The sequence below is a fragment of the Oryzias latipes genome, chromosome 4 (genome assembly GCF_002234675.1).
Source record: "Oryzias latipes chromosome 4, ASM223467v1".
Taxonomy (NCBI): Eukaryota; Metazoa; Chordata; class Actinopteri; order Beloniformes; family Adrianichthyidae; genus Oryzias; species Oryzias latipes.
In genome coordinates, this window is record NC_019862.2 from 6004568 (window position 1) to 6022523 (window position 17956).

Below are 17956 nucleotides of genomic sequence, written 5' to 3' on the forward strand. Positions count from 1 at the left end.
ATAACAGTGACGTTTCTTTTGCCTGCTGGGCGCCTTTGTCTAATATCAGCCTCACAGCTTTTTGGTTCTGGAAACCGATTCCACTCAAACACTCCTGAGAGTGAACATCAGACCAATGGTTTGACATGAGCAGTGTTTTACAGGCCCACTCCCATCATCTTTTGATGTACTGTAAAAGCATTTCCAGTCATCTTTTAGTTATGATTATTCTGGTTTTAGCCTGTGTTGTTTTCTATGACATAGTTTATGTAGAGCAGCAGGAGTTCATTAGAAAATCTCTGAGTTGTGGGCGGGACTGTTGGTGGGGGAGCAACCCTGTGCCCCAATCCCCTCACCGTTGCTGAGAGCTCTCTGTTTACATGCTCTCCCACTAGGTTACAGCCCCTCACACCCTCAACCTTACAATACCGGTGCAACAAAAATGGTGAGCCACATCGGAGCTATTCAGTCGTGCACCTTTTGCACCACCTTTTCCAGATTCCAGCTCAGACGAGGAAAACAAAGACGTTCATGGATCTATTTGTCTGACAGTGGATAAAACAGAACAGAGCAGAGCAGGGAGCTTGTGGCCCGCCCAGCATTTTTTCTGAGGTTCATTTTCTTTATTTATGTTCCATCATCAGAAAAATGCCATAAGAGCATGTTCAAAACACCAAAACACAATTTTTATCGGAGTGGGTTTTCAAAGATTTTTAGCAAAGAAGTTTCAGGTTCTTTATACAGAAATATTTATATAAATATGACTTAAACTTTCCTTAAGCTTTTACCTTCAGGGGTCGCCGGCTTCCTTCGTCTAGCGCTGTCTTCTGCATCCTCTCCTCCAACACCAGCTACCTTCATGTCTTCGTTCACTGCATCCATAAACCTCTCCTTTGGTCTTCTAGACTCTTGCCTGGCAGCTCTAAACTTAGCATCTTTCTACCAATAGATTCACCGTCTCTCCTCTGGACATGTCTGAACATCTCAGTCTGGCCTCTCTGACTTTATCTCCAAACCCTCTAACATGTGCTGTCCCTCTGATGTCCTCATTCCTGATCCTATCCATCCTGGTCATTCCCAAAGAGAACCTCAGCATCTTCATCTCTGCTACCTCCAGCTCTGCTTCTGGTCTTTTCCTCAGTGCCATTGTCTCTAGACCAAACAACATGGCTGGTCTCACCACAGATTTGTACACCTTTCCTTTCATTTTCACACCTGACACTCTTCTATCACACCTGACACTTTTCTCCACCCATTCCAACCTGCCTGCACTCACTTCTTCACTCCTTTCCACAATCTCCATTACTCTGGACTGTTGACCATAGATACTTTTATTCAATTTTATTTATACAATCCAATATTACAATAGTCGTCTCATATCGGTCATTTAATAATAAACATGAATCATACAGAACATGAAGTCAAATAATTCAATAGGTAAGTACTAAACTAAATTAAACTGGGCATCCCTGCCCTTAGACCCTCTTTCTTGGTAAGGAAAAACTCCTAAAAAAACGGATTCCGGGAAAAAAAAAAAGAAGAAACCTCAGGGATGTCCACATGAAGGAGGGATCCTCCCCAGGACGGACAGGTGATAAACCAGGTGTACCAGATGTCCATGTCAGAGTACAGGAGCACATCACTCTCGCTTCCCCGTCTGCAAACATCACAGTCCATAGTGATTCCTGTCTAAACAGTCTGTCCATCACCATTGCAAACAGGAAGGACCTCAGAGTTTATCCCTGATGTAATCCCACCTCCTCATAACCCTTGTGTTTCCTATGGCCCCACCCTTACATTGACGTGTTCTCCCTACCATGACAAAGGTGGATAAAGGTGGAAAGATTTCATGAAATCCATGGACACCAATGAAGATCACAAATCATTGAAGAAAAAAGGTTCAGAGCACTGTCTAGTGGGTCTAGATGACCCAACTCCCAATGTTAATGTGCCTAGGATAGCACAAGGGTTACACTCCTCTGTCACCCCTACAGCACAGATCCCCACTGTCTTACAGCCCTCATACATGTCCTGCACCGCTACAACATACTCTTCTGTTACTTCAGACTTCCTCATAGAATACCACAGTTCCTCTCTGAGGACCCTGTCATGAGCTTTCTCCAGATCTACAAGGACACAGTGTAGCTCTATTTGACCTTCTGTGTACTTCTCTATCAACATCATCAGAGCAAATATTTCATCTGTAGAGCTTTCTCTTGGCATGAAACCATACTGCTGCTCACAAATGTTCACTTCTGTTAGCTGGTTTAAAATGTGTCCTAATATGGAGTTTATTAGGTATTTGTTTAGCTGATTATGACGACATTTTAATTAACTTTAGTGAAAATGGGAAAATGAGGATTATTGCCATTTTGCTGACATTTGTGTTTTCTAGGCTTAAAGTTTTTGATTCAGAGCAACAATAATAAACATGATGACCACGTGGGTAAAGGAAAAGGGCTGTTGCATTGTGGTGATGTAGGTCAGAACTGCACAGTTGTCACATCCTTCCACCATTGTGCCATCAGCTTTTGTTTTAGATGGCAACTGCATGTGATCAAAATAATAATTCTTCTCTTTTTTGATGGAGATTATTTGGAAGTGGACTAATAAATTCCAGCAGATGTTTTTCCTCTCATGTTCATAGACCTGAACCAAACCTCTCCATTCTTGAAGCTCTGCTCACCTTTTTCCCTTCAGGACTCTTTCCTTCATGCAGATTGAGATGAAAAAACACATTATTGTTTGTTCTGCATCTTTATTATGAAGTTATAAAAGATGGAACCACAACCGTGTGATGGGGTGGGGGGTAGGGGGGGTCACAGGTCCTAGAGCTGGTGGGTTTCAGTTTGATGGAGCTGGCGATGAACAGATGAACCGATGCTGAATGTCAGCAGAGCAGCTTGTGGAAACCCAACTTCTGGGGTTTTGAACCAGCATGCAGGTAGGACCAACACCACCCGCAGAGTGACCCAGCAGAGCCCCCGTCAGCCTGAGGGAGGGCTGACTGTCAGCCGGGTTCCTTTGGGCTGGATCTTCAGTTGAACCTGAAGAGGACAAAGCAGTGAGACGATTCTTCTGTAAACTCAATCATTTTATGGATTTTATATCTGGTCTCAAAGGAGAAGGACTTTTGAATCAGGTAGTAGGTGTGTTTCTGTTGGACTTTTCCATTACAGTGACTATAGACTGACTCTGTTGAAGTCCCCAAGTGGTTACTTGCTAAACTGACCTGTCGTACAAAAGAAAAGAAAAAAAGTTCTTGATGCTTTTGAGTGTTTAGATCGATAACACACAGAATGTCTTAGTGTACAGCTTTAGTTCCTCTTTGGGACATAAAAATCCAGATTCTTAATTGTTTTTATTTTTAGGAACTGCATAAATTGTTTATCCCCTATAGTCAGCTGTAGAAATGTAAAACAAAGGAGTGCATCAGCAATTAACGTTGCAAACCGATGTTGCTCCTAAGCATTAAGGCTAAGAAGCAGGTAGTTTGGTGCTGGTGTTACTAAAGTTGGAGCAGGTATGGGGGTTAGCTGCTGTTTTTTTTCCTCAGTCCAGTAAGATAATAATACTGTGTTGATCTGGTGAATAAGGATCAGAGCGGTAAAGCCACCCACCCATCCAGAACGGCCTCCTTCCCACGAACCTCCACAGCCAGGCCATGTCTCTCCTGGAGGCAGCGCTGCTCAGGCTGCTGTTGAAGCTGAAAGGCAGACACAGCCGCTCATCACTAAACTCCTGAATCCATCTTTTCATTCAAAACTAAGACAAAATTGCTTTTAAAAAGAGGCTCTTCCAACTATCAGTCTACCAAGGGGGTGTTGCCAGAGTAACCCCCCCCCTCTGTTATCCATAATACCCTTAAGCAGCCCTGGAAAAAAATTGCCATACATATTATTTCTGTATTGAAATGATTCGCTATCCATATGTTGAAACTGAGTGTCTGCAATTTAGCTTTATCATGGCGGCAATTTAGCTTTAGCATGTCGGTGATTTAGCTTTATCATGGCATCAATTTAGCTTAGCATGGCGGCAATTTAGCTTTAGCATGGCGGCAATTTAGCTTTACCATGGCGGCAATTTAGCTTTAGCATTGGCGGCAATTTAGCTTTAGCATGTCGGTGATTTAGCTTTAGAATGGCGGCAATTTAGCTTTAGCATGGCGGCAATTTAGCTTTAGCATGGCGGCAATTTAGCTTTAGCATGGCGGCTATTTAGCTTTAGCATGGTGGCTATTTAGCTTTAGCATGGTGGCAATTTAGATTTAGCACGTCGGTGATTTAGCTTTAGAATGGCGGCAATTTGGCTTTAGCATGGCTGCAATTTAGTTTTAGCATGGCTGCAATTTAACTTTAGCATGTCTGCAATTTAGCTTTAGCATGTCGGCAATTCAGCTTTAGCATGTCTACAATTTAGCTTTAGCATGGCGGCAATTTAGCTTAAGCATGGCGGCAATTTAGCTTTAGCATGGCGGCAATTTAGCTTTAGCATGGTGGCTATTTAGCTTTAGCATGGTGGCAATTTAGATTTAGCACGTCGGTGATTTAGCTTTCGAATGGCGGCAATTTGGCTTTAGCATGGCTGCAATTTAACTTCAGCATGTCTGCAATTTAGCTTTAGCATGTCGGCAATTTAGCTTTAGCATGTCGGCAATTTAGCTTTAGCATGGCGGCAATTTAGCTTTAGCATGGCGGCAATTTAGCTTTAGCATGGCGGCAATTTAGCTTTAGTATGGCGGCAATTTAGCTTTACCATGGCTGCAATTTAACTTCAGCATGTCTGCAATTTAGCTTTAGCATGTCAGCAATTTAGATTTAGCACGTCGGTGATTTAGCTTTAGAATGGCGGCAATTTGGCTTTAGCATGGCTGCAATTTAGCTTTAGCATGGCTGCAATTTAACTTTAGCATGTCTGCAATTTAGCTTTAGCATGGCAGCAATTTAGCTTTAGCATGTCGGCAATTTAGCTTTAGCATGGCGGCAATTTAGCTTTACCATGGCGGCAATTTAGCTTTAGCATTGGCGGCGATTTAGCTTTAGCATGTCGGTGATTTAGCTTTAGAATTGCGGCAATTTAGCTTTAGCATGGCGGTAATTAAGCTTTAGCATGTCTGCAATTTAGCTTTAGCATGGCGGCAATTTAGCTTAAGCATGTCTGCAATTTAGCTTTAGCATGTCTGCAATTTAGCTTTAGCATGGCGGCAATTTAGCTTTAGCATGGCGGCAATTTAGCTTTAGCATGGCGGCTATTTAGCTTTAGCATGGTGGCTTTTTAGCTTTAGCATGGTGGCAATTTAGATTTAGCACGTCGGTGATTTAGCTTTAGAATGGCGGCAATTTGGCTTTAGCATGGCTGCAATTTAGCTTTAGCATGGCTGCAATTTAGCTTTAGCATGGCGGCAATTTAGCTTTAGCATGGCGGCAATTTAGCTTTAGCATGGCGGCTATTTAGCTTTAGCATGGTGGCTTTTTAGCTTTAGCATGGTGGCAATTTAGATTTAGCACGTCGGTGATTTAGCTTTAGAATGGCGGCAATTTGGCTTTAGCATGGCTGCAATTTAGCTTTAGCATGGCTGCAATTTAACTTTAGCATGTCTGCAATTTAGCTTTAGCATGGCAGCAATTTAGCTTTAGCATGTCGGCAATTTAGCTTTAGCATGGCGGCAATTTAGCTTTACCATGGCGGCAATTTAGCTTTAGCATTGGCGGCAATTTAGCTTTAGCATGTCGGTGATTTAGCTTTAGAATTGCGGCAATTTAGCTTTAGCATGGCGTTAATTTAGCTTTAGCATGTCTGCAATTTAGCTTTAGCATGGCGGCAATTTAGCTTAAGCATGTCTGCAATTTAGCTTTAGCATGTCTGCAATTTAGCTTTAGCATGGCGGCAATTTAGCTTTAGCATGGCGGCAATTTAGCTTTAGCATGGCGGCAATTTAGCTTTAGCATGGTGGCTATTTAGCTTTAGCATGGTGGCAATTTAGATTTAGCACGTCGGTGATTTAGCTTTAGAATGGCGGCAATTTAGCTTTAGCATGGCGGCAATTTAGCTTTACCATGGCGGCAATTTAGCTTTAGCATTGGCGGCAATTTAGATTTAGCATGTCGGTGATTTAGCTTTAGAATTGCGGCAATTTAGCTTTAGCATGGCGGTAATTTAGCTTTAGCATGTCTGCAATTTAGCTTTAGCATGGCGGCAATTTAGCTTAAGCATGTCTGCAATTTAGCTTTAGCATGTCTGCAATTTAGCTTTAGCATGGCGGCAATTTAGCTTTAGCATGGCGGCAATTTAGCTTTAGCATGGCGGCAATTTAGCTTTAGCATGGTGGCTATTTAGCTTTAGCATGGTGGCAATTTAGATTTAGCACGTCGGTGATTTAGCTTTAGAATGGCGGCAATTTAGCTTTAGCATGGCTGCAATTTAGCTTTAGCATGTCTGCAATTTAGCTTTAGCATGGCAGCAATTTGGCTTTAGCATGTCGGCAATTTAGCTTTAGCATGGCAGCAATTTAGCTTTAGCATGGCGGCAATTTAGCTTTACCATGGCGGCAATTTAGCTTTAGCATGGCGGCAATTTAGCTTTAGCATGGCGGCAATTTAGCTTTACCATGGCGGCAATTTAGCTTTAGCATGTCGGCGATTTAGCTTTAGAATGTCGGCGATTTAGCTTTAGAATGGCGGCGATTTAGCTTTAGCATGGCGGCAATTTAGCTTTAGCATGGCGGCAATTTAGCTTTAACATGGCGGCAATTTAGCTTTACCATGGCGGCCACAGTGAAGGCGATGGGCCAAAGCAACAATTACATCCTTTGGTTTCCTGAAGCTGATAAATGAGTGGTGATTCTTGTGGCAATGTAAAAACATTTCAGAAACTCCGCCCATCATTGGGAAGAACACGTGATGACATTCAGTGTTTGGGATTTCACATTGTCCGAGTCGGTGCTTGTGGGAGATTCTGTGCAGCCGTTGGGGTGGTGGGTTTCCATGCATGATGAAGGAGTCATGCTGACAACATCTGAACAGTTCTGTGATGTGTACGTGTGTGCACAGCAGCATCACCTGTCACCTGGAGCCCAGAAGCAAAAAACAAAACGAAAAATCCTTCCAACAAACACAACTGTGTTTGTTACAGATTCACTTACAGCAATGAGCAGGTTCTGTCTGCACTGGCCCAGCTGGCCACAGACGAGCTCACTGTATAACAGCGCCCCCTGTAGAGCGTCCACCCCTCAGGACACGAGCTGCTGACTGTCTGAAGACACAAGCAGAAATGTTCTGTTGCTGATTGCTGAACATTCTTTTCCTCTGTCTGCTCTTACTCAACCATGCATGTTGTTGTTGTTGTCGACGTTATTAGCGTTTGTCGTACAACAAATGTTCCAGCGTTTTTGTCTCTGTCCTTTCTGGTCCAGTTCTGTGGAGGTCAGAGAGTATTTCCCTCCTCTGTCAGTCTGCCGTCTCAAAAACTGCTTTCAGAAATCAGATCTCACTTTCAGACTCTGCTTGGAGGGAACTGAATGTTTTTTTGGTTTGAACTGCAGATTCATTCAGAGTTATCTCATTATTTCTTTGAAGACCCACTTCAATAATATTTTGATCTATCGTACAGCGCATTCCAAGTTAATATGCAAATGATATTTTTCTATGATTTTCTAAATCCTCAATTCAAATTACATAATTTTTCAGTCACTAACCATCAGAATATATGTTAAATATTATTGAACAAACCTCCTAAAGATAACAGTATTTTTTTAAATAAAAACCTTCAAAGTTACTGTTCCACATTACTTCAAACAACAGAGTTCCACAACATTTGATAGACTAAAGAACTGAAAATGGTCATTTGTTGAATTTGCTGCATTAGGAGGTCATATTTACATATTTCCAATCAAAAACATCTTTATAGGTTTCTAAGTTCCATTTTAAATAGGAGCCCTTAGGAAGAAAGTGGTCAGTCAGAAACAGACTTTTCAGGAAAAGGACACAAAAACATGTTAAACACACCATTTTCATTGAAGTGGGTCTTCAAAAATGCTCACTTTCTTACTGCCTCTGACTGACTGAAATCTGACTCTTCTCAGATTTTTCTCTCATTACATTAAAGTAGGTCATTTTTACTATGTTTTTGTTTTTTTAAATGTCCTTTTGTCTCAATAAAGTCACACATAAATTAGATAAAGTAGAAATCAAAGCTAAATGGATGTTCAGTTCTGAAAGCAGATGCAGAACCGCGGTCTGCGTGGACCTTGTTGTGGTGCAGCTCCAGCTGTGGTCCGGCTGCCAGAGGAGCGTCTGTGGCTCGTTGGTCTTGCTGGAGGCGACTGTGAAGTGACCAGCTCCTCCCTGCTCCACCCATCTGTGGCCCCCCAAGCCGGAGAGGAGTCAGACTATGGATCTGACAAAGAGGAGCAGATTCAGCTTGAAAACAGACAATCAGACAGATGAAGATTGTCAAACGTTTAGACTCTAAAGGAACCTGTATGAGTGTTGGACGTACCGTCCAGACTCTGTCCTCAGCTCGTCTCTGTGCAGGCAGCAGCACCTGAGCATCAACACAGGAACAGAGTCAACCCCCTGCTGATTCCAGAATCTTTCTGTTTCAGAGTTTCTTTCAGAGAGTTTAAGCACATACAGGTAAATACTAAAATCACAGAATTAAAGAAAGAACAAGTCTCTCTGTTTGTTCAGATCGTTCTGTGTGAGGGCAGAACCCACTGCCCCACAGTTAAGTTAAGTTCATTTGTTATATTTTTCTCTTGAATAAACCATTTCATTTTATTTCACACATTTCATAACAAAATTGACTTAATGACTTGTGCACACATTTAGTTAATTTTGTATTGTTTTGAGTAATTCTATTCTTTGTGTTCTGTTTGAGGCCTGATGCTGGGGCAGAGGCTGGAGCAGGAAACTTCCTGATGATGTGGCAGTGGGAGGAGCTGAAGAAGCTCCTGATGACTTGGAAAGGGAGGAGCATGGACAACTTCCATCTGGAGAAGATGGAGGGGAAAGACGAAGTGTATTCTTATGTTGGACTATTGTTTGTATTTTTTGGAATATGTTAAGCTTGCTTTGAGGTACAAGTTCAGTTTCTGTTGAAGCGTTAAATTACTAGTAATTTACTACTTTAATTAATATTTAGGTTTTGAATGTTTTGTATTTGTGCTCCCCTCCCTATTGTGTCATTGGTCTGATCAGCCAGTATAAAATCTCCCTAATGTTTCCTGTTGGGGGGTCAGTTTGAGTTCAGTTGGTTTGAGCTTTTGTTATTGATTCGCTCAGTTACATTTTTGTTAAGTTGACCCCATTTTAATTTGAGCCTCTGTCGTGTTGTGTTGGGTAAAATAAAAACCCCTGATTTGAAGATCTTTTTGTCCTGTGGCTCAATCTCTGCCGAGCGGACCCTGACATTCTGTGAGAACCTGAGATGAAGCAGTAAGCAACTCAACATCACATCTAAGAGGTGGACTGATCCCTCTGTTCCCAAAAAAGAAATACAAAATTATGACAGACAAGAACACAAAGTGTAACCCTTGTGCTATCTTAGATGACCCCCCCCCTTACATTGACGTGTTCTTCCTACCATGACAAAGGTGGATAAAGGTGGAAAGATTTCATGTAATCCATGGACACCAGTGAAGATCACAAATCATTGAAGAAAAAAGGTTCAGAGCACTGTCTACTGGGTCTAGATGACCCAACTCCCTAACATTAAAGTGCCTAGGATAACACAAGGGTTAAGGAAAGATCAGCATGAGGAACCTTGAAAAAGAAGAGCAGCAGACGTTCTCACAGGTTTGGACCATGAAACAACTGAGAAGCATCCTCCTGGTGGATGAGCCTCAGCTTCTGCTGCACCTTTCTGGTGTGTGTGGGGAGTGGGGTGGGGGTGGGTCATAACTTCAAGTAAACCAGATAACAGTGGGTCATTTTGGTGGCGGTAGAGTCATGGTGTGGGCTTTCTTTCCATTCTAAAAGCTCATTCTAGAGTAGGGAATGTTTGTTTGAGGATTATCTGGATGTTTTCTCGGTGTTGATGGTGTGACCTGTGTCAGCTGTGGTCACCTTCAGTCCTCCCTGCCTCAGGCGGTGTCCGCTGCTTGAAGCCTCCCCCTCCCCTAGCTGGCGATCCTCATGGTGGGGGGTTGTTCTGTAGCTGGGAGACGCCTCATCTTGCGGCTCTATCTCAGAATCCAGGAGGGAGTGGTGGTCTGGGACGTCCCCTCTAGCTGGGGGAAGTTCCGCCTCCCATAACATCTCTGTCTCCACCTCAATGATGGGGTCTTCCTCCTCCTTTTTGCCTGCTGGGGTGGGGTCAGGAAGGTGAGGAAGAGGAGGTCGCCAGTCCTTGTCCACCTCTGTGTCTTCTGGATTGCACCTTCCTGGCAGGCAGAAATCAGGGCTTCATTATGGCTTTCTACATCATACCAGACACCAGCTCTTGGCTGGAGGACAGAGACCCGCCATGTCTGTCCCATCAGTTACTTTGCAAACATATTCATGTCAAAGCACTGAATCAAAATCCTGAAACAGAGAACAAATGTTTTATTACAAAGCTAAAAGCCACCTCCGATGACAACAATGGTGTTTTTAACATGTTCTTGGGGGGGAGGCTTACTCTACAGTCCCGCCCACAACTCACAGCTGAACTTCTCAACTCCAGTTGCTCTGCAGAAACTGTGTCCTAGAAAACAACACAGGTATTTTTGATGTAGGCTAAAAACGACATAATCATAATTAAAAGACCACTGGAACGCTTTCCAATAGATTTGAAGATGATCAGAGCGGGTGTTTAACTACAGAAGAGACCCAGATGTGACAAAGCTGATGTTCCTCAATAAAAACAAACACGAACAGACAGTAGTTAATTTCTTGAAGTGGCAGGTTTGACCCTTGTGCTATCCTAGGCACTTTAACGTTGGGAGTGGGGTCATCTAGACCCACTAGACAGTGCTCTGAACCTTTTTTCTTCAATGATTTGTGATCTTCACTGGTGTCCATGGATTACATGAAATCTTTCTACCTTTATCCACCTTTGTCATGGTAGGAATAACATGTCAATGCAAGGGTGGGGTCAAAGGATAGCACAAGGGTTAAATGACAAGAACAGAAAAACTCCTCCTTGTTTGGAAGGCTCCACGAAGACGTAAAAGTGTGTCAGATGTGTGTCTGTGGTATAAACCCCCTGGTAGAACAGGCTGCTCAATGAGACCTTCTTTTAGCCTGATCTGTGTCACCTTGACTGGGATCGATGATCTCCACAGTGGCAGATGTTCTCTGTCCTAAAACAGCATTTTGAGGGTTCTTCAGGAAGACAGTGAAGGTCTCGTGGTTCTCTTCAAGACCATCATTGATCAGGAATATGTTCCAGGTCTTCAAGTTCACACCTGAACCAGAAAGAAGAGAAAGTTTGGACCGTGTCTCTCAGTAGAGTCACAGCTTGTTGGATAGAACAACAGTTTTTGTTTTTTTTGGCAGTCTGACCTGGATCAAACTGAATCAGAGCGGCTGAGCTGTGAGTAAAGTCCCTGCCTGGTTTGGCTGATCCTTCCTCCACCTGCAGGACAACAACCCAGATGACCTTTCATATAAGCAGAGGCACACAGACACACATCTTGACTAAAGTCTGGCTTGTGCTTGTGTAGTTTTAGATTGTTTGTTTTTAAGTCCAGCCTGAAGGCAGACAAAGTTCCTTGAGGAGAAAAACTACCTGATGAAAACTGCTTTTCAGTTTTTGTTTAGATGTTTTTTTCATCTGGATGATCTACAGCAGGGGTTTCCAACCTTTTTCAGGCCGCGGACCATTATAATGAACGTCATAGTGAACTCTGAATTTAATAATTTTAAGCTTCCGGTTTCTGAAAAAACATTTTTTTACATTAAAATGCTACTACAAGAAATTTAGTTTAAAAAGATAATCTGAAAACATTTCTAGTTTTTTTTTGCAGATGACAAGTAAATTGTTGATTTGTTGAAGTTCTTCCTAATTTGGTAAAAAATTCAATACAAGCGACATTACAGTTTTGTTTTTTGTTTTTTTACATAGAATACCATTATAACATTGAGAACTCAACCCAGTCTCAGATCATCTTTAAGTGCAAAACGATTTTTCATCTTTTTTTTTTACTTAAATCATGATTCATTGAGCATTTTCTGTGCTAAAATTTCTAAACAGATGCCTCATTTACCCCTAATCTCCCTTTTACAAGTTTCCTCAGATCAGAAACATCTTTAGGTCGGCTTGTTTGCTGCTGGTTTAAACGTAGACTTTGTGATGAAGATGAAGTGGATGCTAACAACCGGCTGCTGACTTCATCCTATTTTTAAGGTGTGATGGATAAATAAACTAAAGTAAAATGACACAACAGTCGTAAAACGGGTATTTTCTAAATATAATTATAAACATGAATCCACCGTGTCTGCAACTTTATTTATCTGCGTGTGTGAAACATTTTAAAGTATTTTACCGCGTATCAGGCAGATACAATTGTCTCAAAATATCAGTTTTTGGAGGAAAACTTCTGTCTGTAAACGGCAGCTTTAGGTTTCTTTAAAGTTGAAGGCTCTTTGGGTTCCTCGCTGGCTCCTTATGTCTGTGACGCTGTGACATCATAGTGACATCAGACTTGTCACCTGACCAGTGATGACCCAGATGTAAAATTGCAAGCTACCGGTACATAACAATTATACGTTTCTTTAAAACAAACTTTTGCTTCATCTTCTGGTCAAAAACAAGCAGCAAGAGGTGAACATTTCCTCTGAAATGATGCTTTGTTTAACTTATGGCGTTCAGAAGAGTGGGGTTGGTGCTGCAGAGATGTGTCAGCCAAGACACTCCCACAGCATCCAGAGACTGGAACAGAATCTGATGGTACATGGTCCTCTGATAGACAGGAGGAGCAGTCACCTGGATGGCAACATATGCTGGGTCGAAGCTCCTCCCACTGCGCTGGATCTGGATCTGAAGTGTTCCTGCCAGCTCACACGTTCTGTAGCAGCTTGCTGACAGCTCCACCCGAGACCAGGACAGCTCCAGTCTGCAGAAAACACATGCAGGTCCTCAGAGCCCGGCAGGCCCACGGCTTTGGATCACAAACGGGGCATGGAAGAAGAGCGTCAGCTCCAGCCAGCTTCACGTCTGAGAACTTACACCTGCGGCGAAGCGCTGTTTCCAGCAGCATCGCTCAGCTGGAACTCAAAGCTGTCGCTCGTCACTTCCACGTCTGCAGGGACGATGAAGAGCAGGGCTCGCCGGTCCACGTCCCGCTGCGTGAAGCGGGCCCTGATGAATGCTCCTGCAGTACGAGGGGCGAAACATGGAAAATTTCAGCGGAGCATCCATTCTGATGCAAGCCTGATGATGTGTGGAGAGCAGCGTCTGGAAGCTTCAGAGAAATCTTCTAGCATCATCTCCACAGTCTTCTGTCACCACAGACCGACTGTGAAGTTCAGGACAGAATCTTCAGCTTTTGGTGGTTTTGGTTCAGTCCCTTTCGATTGGAAGTTTCTCAGAAACAAAGTTGTCTTTATTTTGGTTTTTAGTCTTTGGTGTTTTCAGAGCTAGAAGAGCCAACGCAGGTTCAAAGCATGATTGTCCACCACCATTCTTCCTCGTAGACTGTAATAATCAACAAATCTTGCTAGCCTGCCGCTGATCCAAACCTTCTATGGCTTATTTATCTAGGTCTGAAAGTTCAGACTTTACTCTTTCTTTTGGGTCATGACTTTAATACATCCCTGATCTTCTCAGAACTTATTTTGCTTCCTTCTTTATAAACCTAAACTTTAGAGATTCTGGCGGTCTTGTGAAGTCACTTCAAGTTGTCTGAACTCCTGCTTTGTCCTCCTCCTCTGCTGCTTCCTGTCTGGCACCGAAGTGGCTCTGCAGCAATTCTAAGGTAAAAGTAACCATATCTCCCCCAACCTGTGACGGCGTTTTCCAGGTATCCGAAGCGTGGAGGTCTGCTGATGGAGAACTGGAGCTGCTCTGCTGAGCTGCCAGGGTCCGAGGCCTGCAGGTGTCTGCTGGTGATGAAGATGCCTGAACGACCATCTCTCACCTCCACCATGCTGCTGGGGGTCTGCTGGATGGTCAGGCTGGGTGGGGTCCGGTCCACGCGTTCCACCTGAGGGACCAGAGACAGATGATGGTCGGTGCATCGGCCTGCATGAGCAGCAGTCCAGCCCTGCTGCCACTAGGTGTCACCGTTAGCCCACTGCTGAGCCAATCCCCAGTGTTTCTGCCTCATTTGCTGAAGCCTGAAAGCTTCAGGAAGCTCAGAAAACAGTCAGTCAGCCCAAACCTGAACACAAATGATTCCTCACAGGAAGTTGGGCTGCAGCGCTGTCATGTTTGCTGTGGAGATCAGAGCTTCTGCTTCCTCAGTAGACTTCATCTTTTCACAGTCGGTACCTTAAAATCATCATGGATCAGCTGATCCAAAGATCATCTGAAAACTTCCATGACTGGACTACAAGGAAGACGGGAGCTAAGATGTTTGCTTCTTTAAAAAATTCATGTCACCTCGAGTGTCTGTAAGATGATACAGACCAATGACAGGCGGCTCCGCCACGAGGCCTCACAGGCCCCAGGTGGCCATGTTTACCACCTGGCTGCCCAGGTAACCTGTGAGAGGGGTCTTGGTCTCTCATCTGCTAGTGTGCTATTTATCAGCAGAAGCTTCCTCCTACCAGCATCAAGGTTCAGGCTCTGCAGATCAGAACCTGGTTTTGACCTGTTAGACTATGATGTAGAACTCTTAAAACATTCTTGAAGGAAGAGGTTCTCTTGGTTCACACAGAAATATGTGAAGGAGATTTGACTTAAGATCCATCAACTTTTTTTTTTACACTTTATGAAATAAATAATAATTAAGAAAAATAAAACATTGAAGAGCAGAATTTCTGCCTTCAGCAGAACTGGAGAACAGATGATCCAGATCCAGGTAGATCCAGGACAGGATGAACTCAGAATAACAGTGGGTGAAAGCTTCTTCTGTCAGTCTGAGACTCACCTGGATGTTGAACGCAACAGGCTCCTCCCTCAGCTGTCCAAACTCCAGGTACCCCTGGTTGCTTCCGTCTCCAGGAAGGAAGTGGAACCTGTCGATCTCAGCTGGGCTGTTGGAGTCGGGCCGGTAAACCAGATTCAGCTCGTCCACATCCTTCTGATAGAAGCATGGCGGCGATGACGTCAGCGGGGTTCCTTTCAGCAACAGCTCACCATACCGGGGCAGCTGGGTAACCGTGTAGCTCAGGTTGGCGGCGGCAGTATCAGGGTCGGTGAGCTGCAGGTGCTGGTTGTCAATGGCTGCAGTGGAGCCTTCCTGCAGCCGGAGGGCGCTATTGCGCTGCAGGGTGGGGGGGATGCGGTCACTGCGCTGGATGATGAAGACGAGGGCACCGCTGCGGGATGAGTCTCCGTTGGTGACTACAAAACTGTACAGGAACAAACACACAATCACATTCTTTCAAGCATGAACATCAAGGCTGTGGCGCCCCCTGCAGCTCCACGGTGGGAGGACCAGAGTGATGACTGACAGGGCGGCGGCTGCATTTTGTCCTTGCAGCCATGTGGCAACACAATCTGCCTCTCTGCTCTGAAGCTGACAAATTGCCCCCCGGCCCCCCCTCACAGACATTTCTGGTGGAACATCTGGCCACAGCGTCAACCGTGTTTTCCAGCGGACCGACTGACCGTTACTGCTGTTATTAATAATGCTCATTCATCATTTGTTGTCACGGCAACACAAAACACACACGACAAGTGCACCTGAGTCCTTCACATGACATGACATGAGATGCACACATGAGGGGGGCTGAAGTTCGGAACAGGACATTTCTGGTTAAAGGAAGTGAAGAGTCTCTGTGACAGAGTAGGTAGTCGGGGTGCCACAGGGCTCTGTACTGGGTTCAGTCTGTTCTATTTAAACTGTGATGCTTTTTGAAGTGTTAATAAAAGGATTGAGATAAAAAATAAAAGTTTCTCAACCGTAAAGCTCATGACCTTTCTTCATCTCTGTTCTACTCATTCAAAGGCCACTCTGTTATTGATAACAAATTAGTCTAAGCTGGAAAAAGGTCCTGGAAAAACTTCCAAACACACATTGAAAGTGCCAGAATTTGACCTTATAAAAGAATGAGAACTCTCAGCCCAGAATTCATATCTGAGCGACTGTGTCTGCTAACTCACGCATGGATCTGTCTGAAGCAGCATGCATTTCTTCAGGATTGCCCTTCCTTTTCACTTTTCTCAGGCTGAGATGTTTGTTAAAAGCCTCCAGCTGATCCAGAACGCTGCAGGCGGGTTCTGAAGGAAGCTGGCTGCTCTCCGCCTGCCGTGTCTGACTCTGATCTTGGCTGTGATCTGATGGTTCTTCTGCAGCCAGATAGCCAGCCGTTCGGGGCAGCGCAGGTCTGGGTGACAAACCCGGGGTCTGCACACACCAGCGTGCTCCCCTTCCTCCTCCTCCTCTTTAAAAACCCTGCTCCTGCCAAATTGGCTGGAAAAGCAGATCGACATACTGCAGCAGAGAAAGGCTGTGGTCTCCTGACGCCCAGCCTTTGTTTGTCCCAGTTCAGCCCTCTTTTCTCGGCCAAATGTGCTGTTATCATTTTTTTGAAAAAAATAATATTCTCCTGTCTGTCTGTGTTCAGGAGAAAATGTGTAGTTTATCCTCCTGACATGTGCGGGCCTTTGTGAGGAGCAGCACTTCATGTCCCTCTGACACACCGGGATCATGTGACCCCACTGAGACAGAAACAGGCCTTTTATCTATGATTCAAACCGATTCCTCTTTGGTCATCTATTGATGTATTTTCAAAGTGTTCCCAGTGGACTTTTAATCATGATTGTGCCAGTCTTAGCAAATTGAAAAAAAAAAAAACCTGTGTTGTTTTCTAGGACATAGTTTCTGCAGGGCGGCAGGAGTTGATCAGAAATTCACCTCTTGAATTGTGGAAGGGGTAGAGATTATAAGAAATGATCAAATCCTCTGGGATGGAGGTTGTTTTCAATGAGTAATGTCTGAATCAAACTATCTGAAACGTTTGTTAATCTCCTGCAAGTCTGTCTGTTCTAGATTTAACTGTATAGACGGCACGTTTTGCCTGCTCTCCCTTTAATTGGCTCACAAGTAGTTTGTGAGGCTTCTCCCCAAATTCTAATTTTTTCTGTTTCACTTTTCGGTAACATTTTGTTGTGTGGCAAAGTTATGTGGACAAACTAACTTTATTTTAGGGCTTTTAAGGAGGCAAAAAAATTGGCAAATTTGTTTTTAGAAAGGCTGATGTTATCCTCACGCATGATGGCCACATGTCATACAATGCAAATATGCACAATATGCACACACACACATGTAAGCATCTAAGCAGCACTGTGGACACACTTATTTTTTATTTTACACCAGGTAAAGGAGACAACTGTTGCTGCAATACTGCCCCCTGTGGCTGCTCTAATTGTTTCAGTCGTAGATTTCAGCGGTTCATGAAAAAACAACAAGGTCCTGGCAGAATTGAGGGCGTGTTCTTGTTTACCTGAAGGAGTCGGCCTCGCCGTCATGGCTGTTGTCATGGGTGTAACACACCCTGTGCGCTGCCACATCCAGCTGGGTGAAGCTGGTCAGCGCCACTCCCGGATGCTGAACAACGTGGACCAGACCGTGTTGAGGCGGGACCAACACCGTGAAGACCAGCTCATCTGGTCGGCCCACTGAGTCCGACGCCAGCAGGATGTCGGTGTTCAGGACGACCCGCTGCCCTTCCATCAGGTGCACCGGCTCACTCTGCAGCGCAATCTCACCTAGAGGCAGCCGGAAAGATCCATGAACTTCCTGATGGTCTGATGGAATTTTCTGATCCAACATGAGTGATGAGGGAAGTTCAGTAGTGCAATATCATCTTATATTTCATGGGTAAGCATTTGATTTTCCACTCTTCAACCAGAAATGAGAAAAAAATGACCATAAATCCTAGTTTAA

The 17956-nt window shown here is 44.1% G+C and overlaps 1 protein-coding gene across 6 annotated transcripts in view; it reads right to left on the reverse strand.

Moving 5' to 3' along the window:
- Window positions 1-2720: 2720 nt before the first annotated feature.
- LOC101162917 (FRAS1-related extracellular matrix protein 1) overlaps window positions 2721-17956 on the reverse strand; it is a 54144-nt gene continuing 38908 nt past the window's right edge. For 4 of the 6 annotated variants that reach the window (XM_023954061.1, XM_023954059.1, XM_023954058.1 and 1 more), the window contains 13 exons: window positions 17514-17778; window positions 14993-15416; window positions 13903-14104; window positions 13129-13273; window positions 12886-13015; window positions 11463-11535; window positions 11216-11365; window positions 10044-10360; window positions 8455-8520; window positions 8224-8373; window positions 7121-7230; window positions 3600-3685; window positions 2721-3026 (listed from right to left, as the gene is read on the reverse strand). In XM_023954061.1, the coding sequence (XP_023809829.1) occupies window positions 2824-3026; window positions 3600-3685; window positions 7121-7230; window positions 8224-8373; window positions 8455-8520; window positions 10044-10360; window positions 11216-11365; window positions 11463-11535; window positions 12886-13015; window positions 13129-13273; window positions 13903-14104; window positions 14993-15416; window positions 17514-17778 (2321 nt within the window). In that variant the 3' untranslated portion in view covers window positions 2721-2823. The remainder of the gene's footprint in view (window positions 3027-3599; window positions 3686-7120; window positions 7231-8223; window positions 8374-8454; window positions 8521-10043; window positions 10361-11215; window positions 11366-11462; window positions 11536-12885; window positions 13016-13128; window positions 13274-13902; window positions 14105-14992; window positions 15417-17513; window positions 17779-17956) is intronic. The other 2 variants (XM_023954062.1, XR_002873156.1) reach the window with 2 other exon arrangements.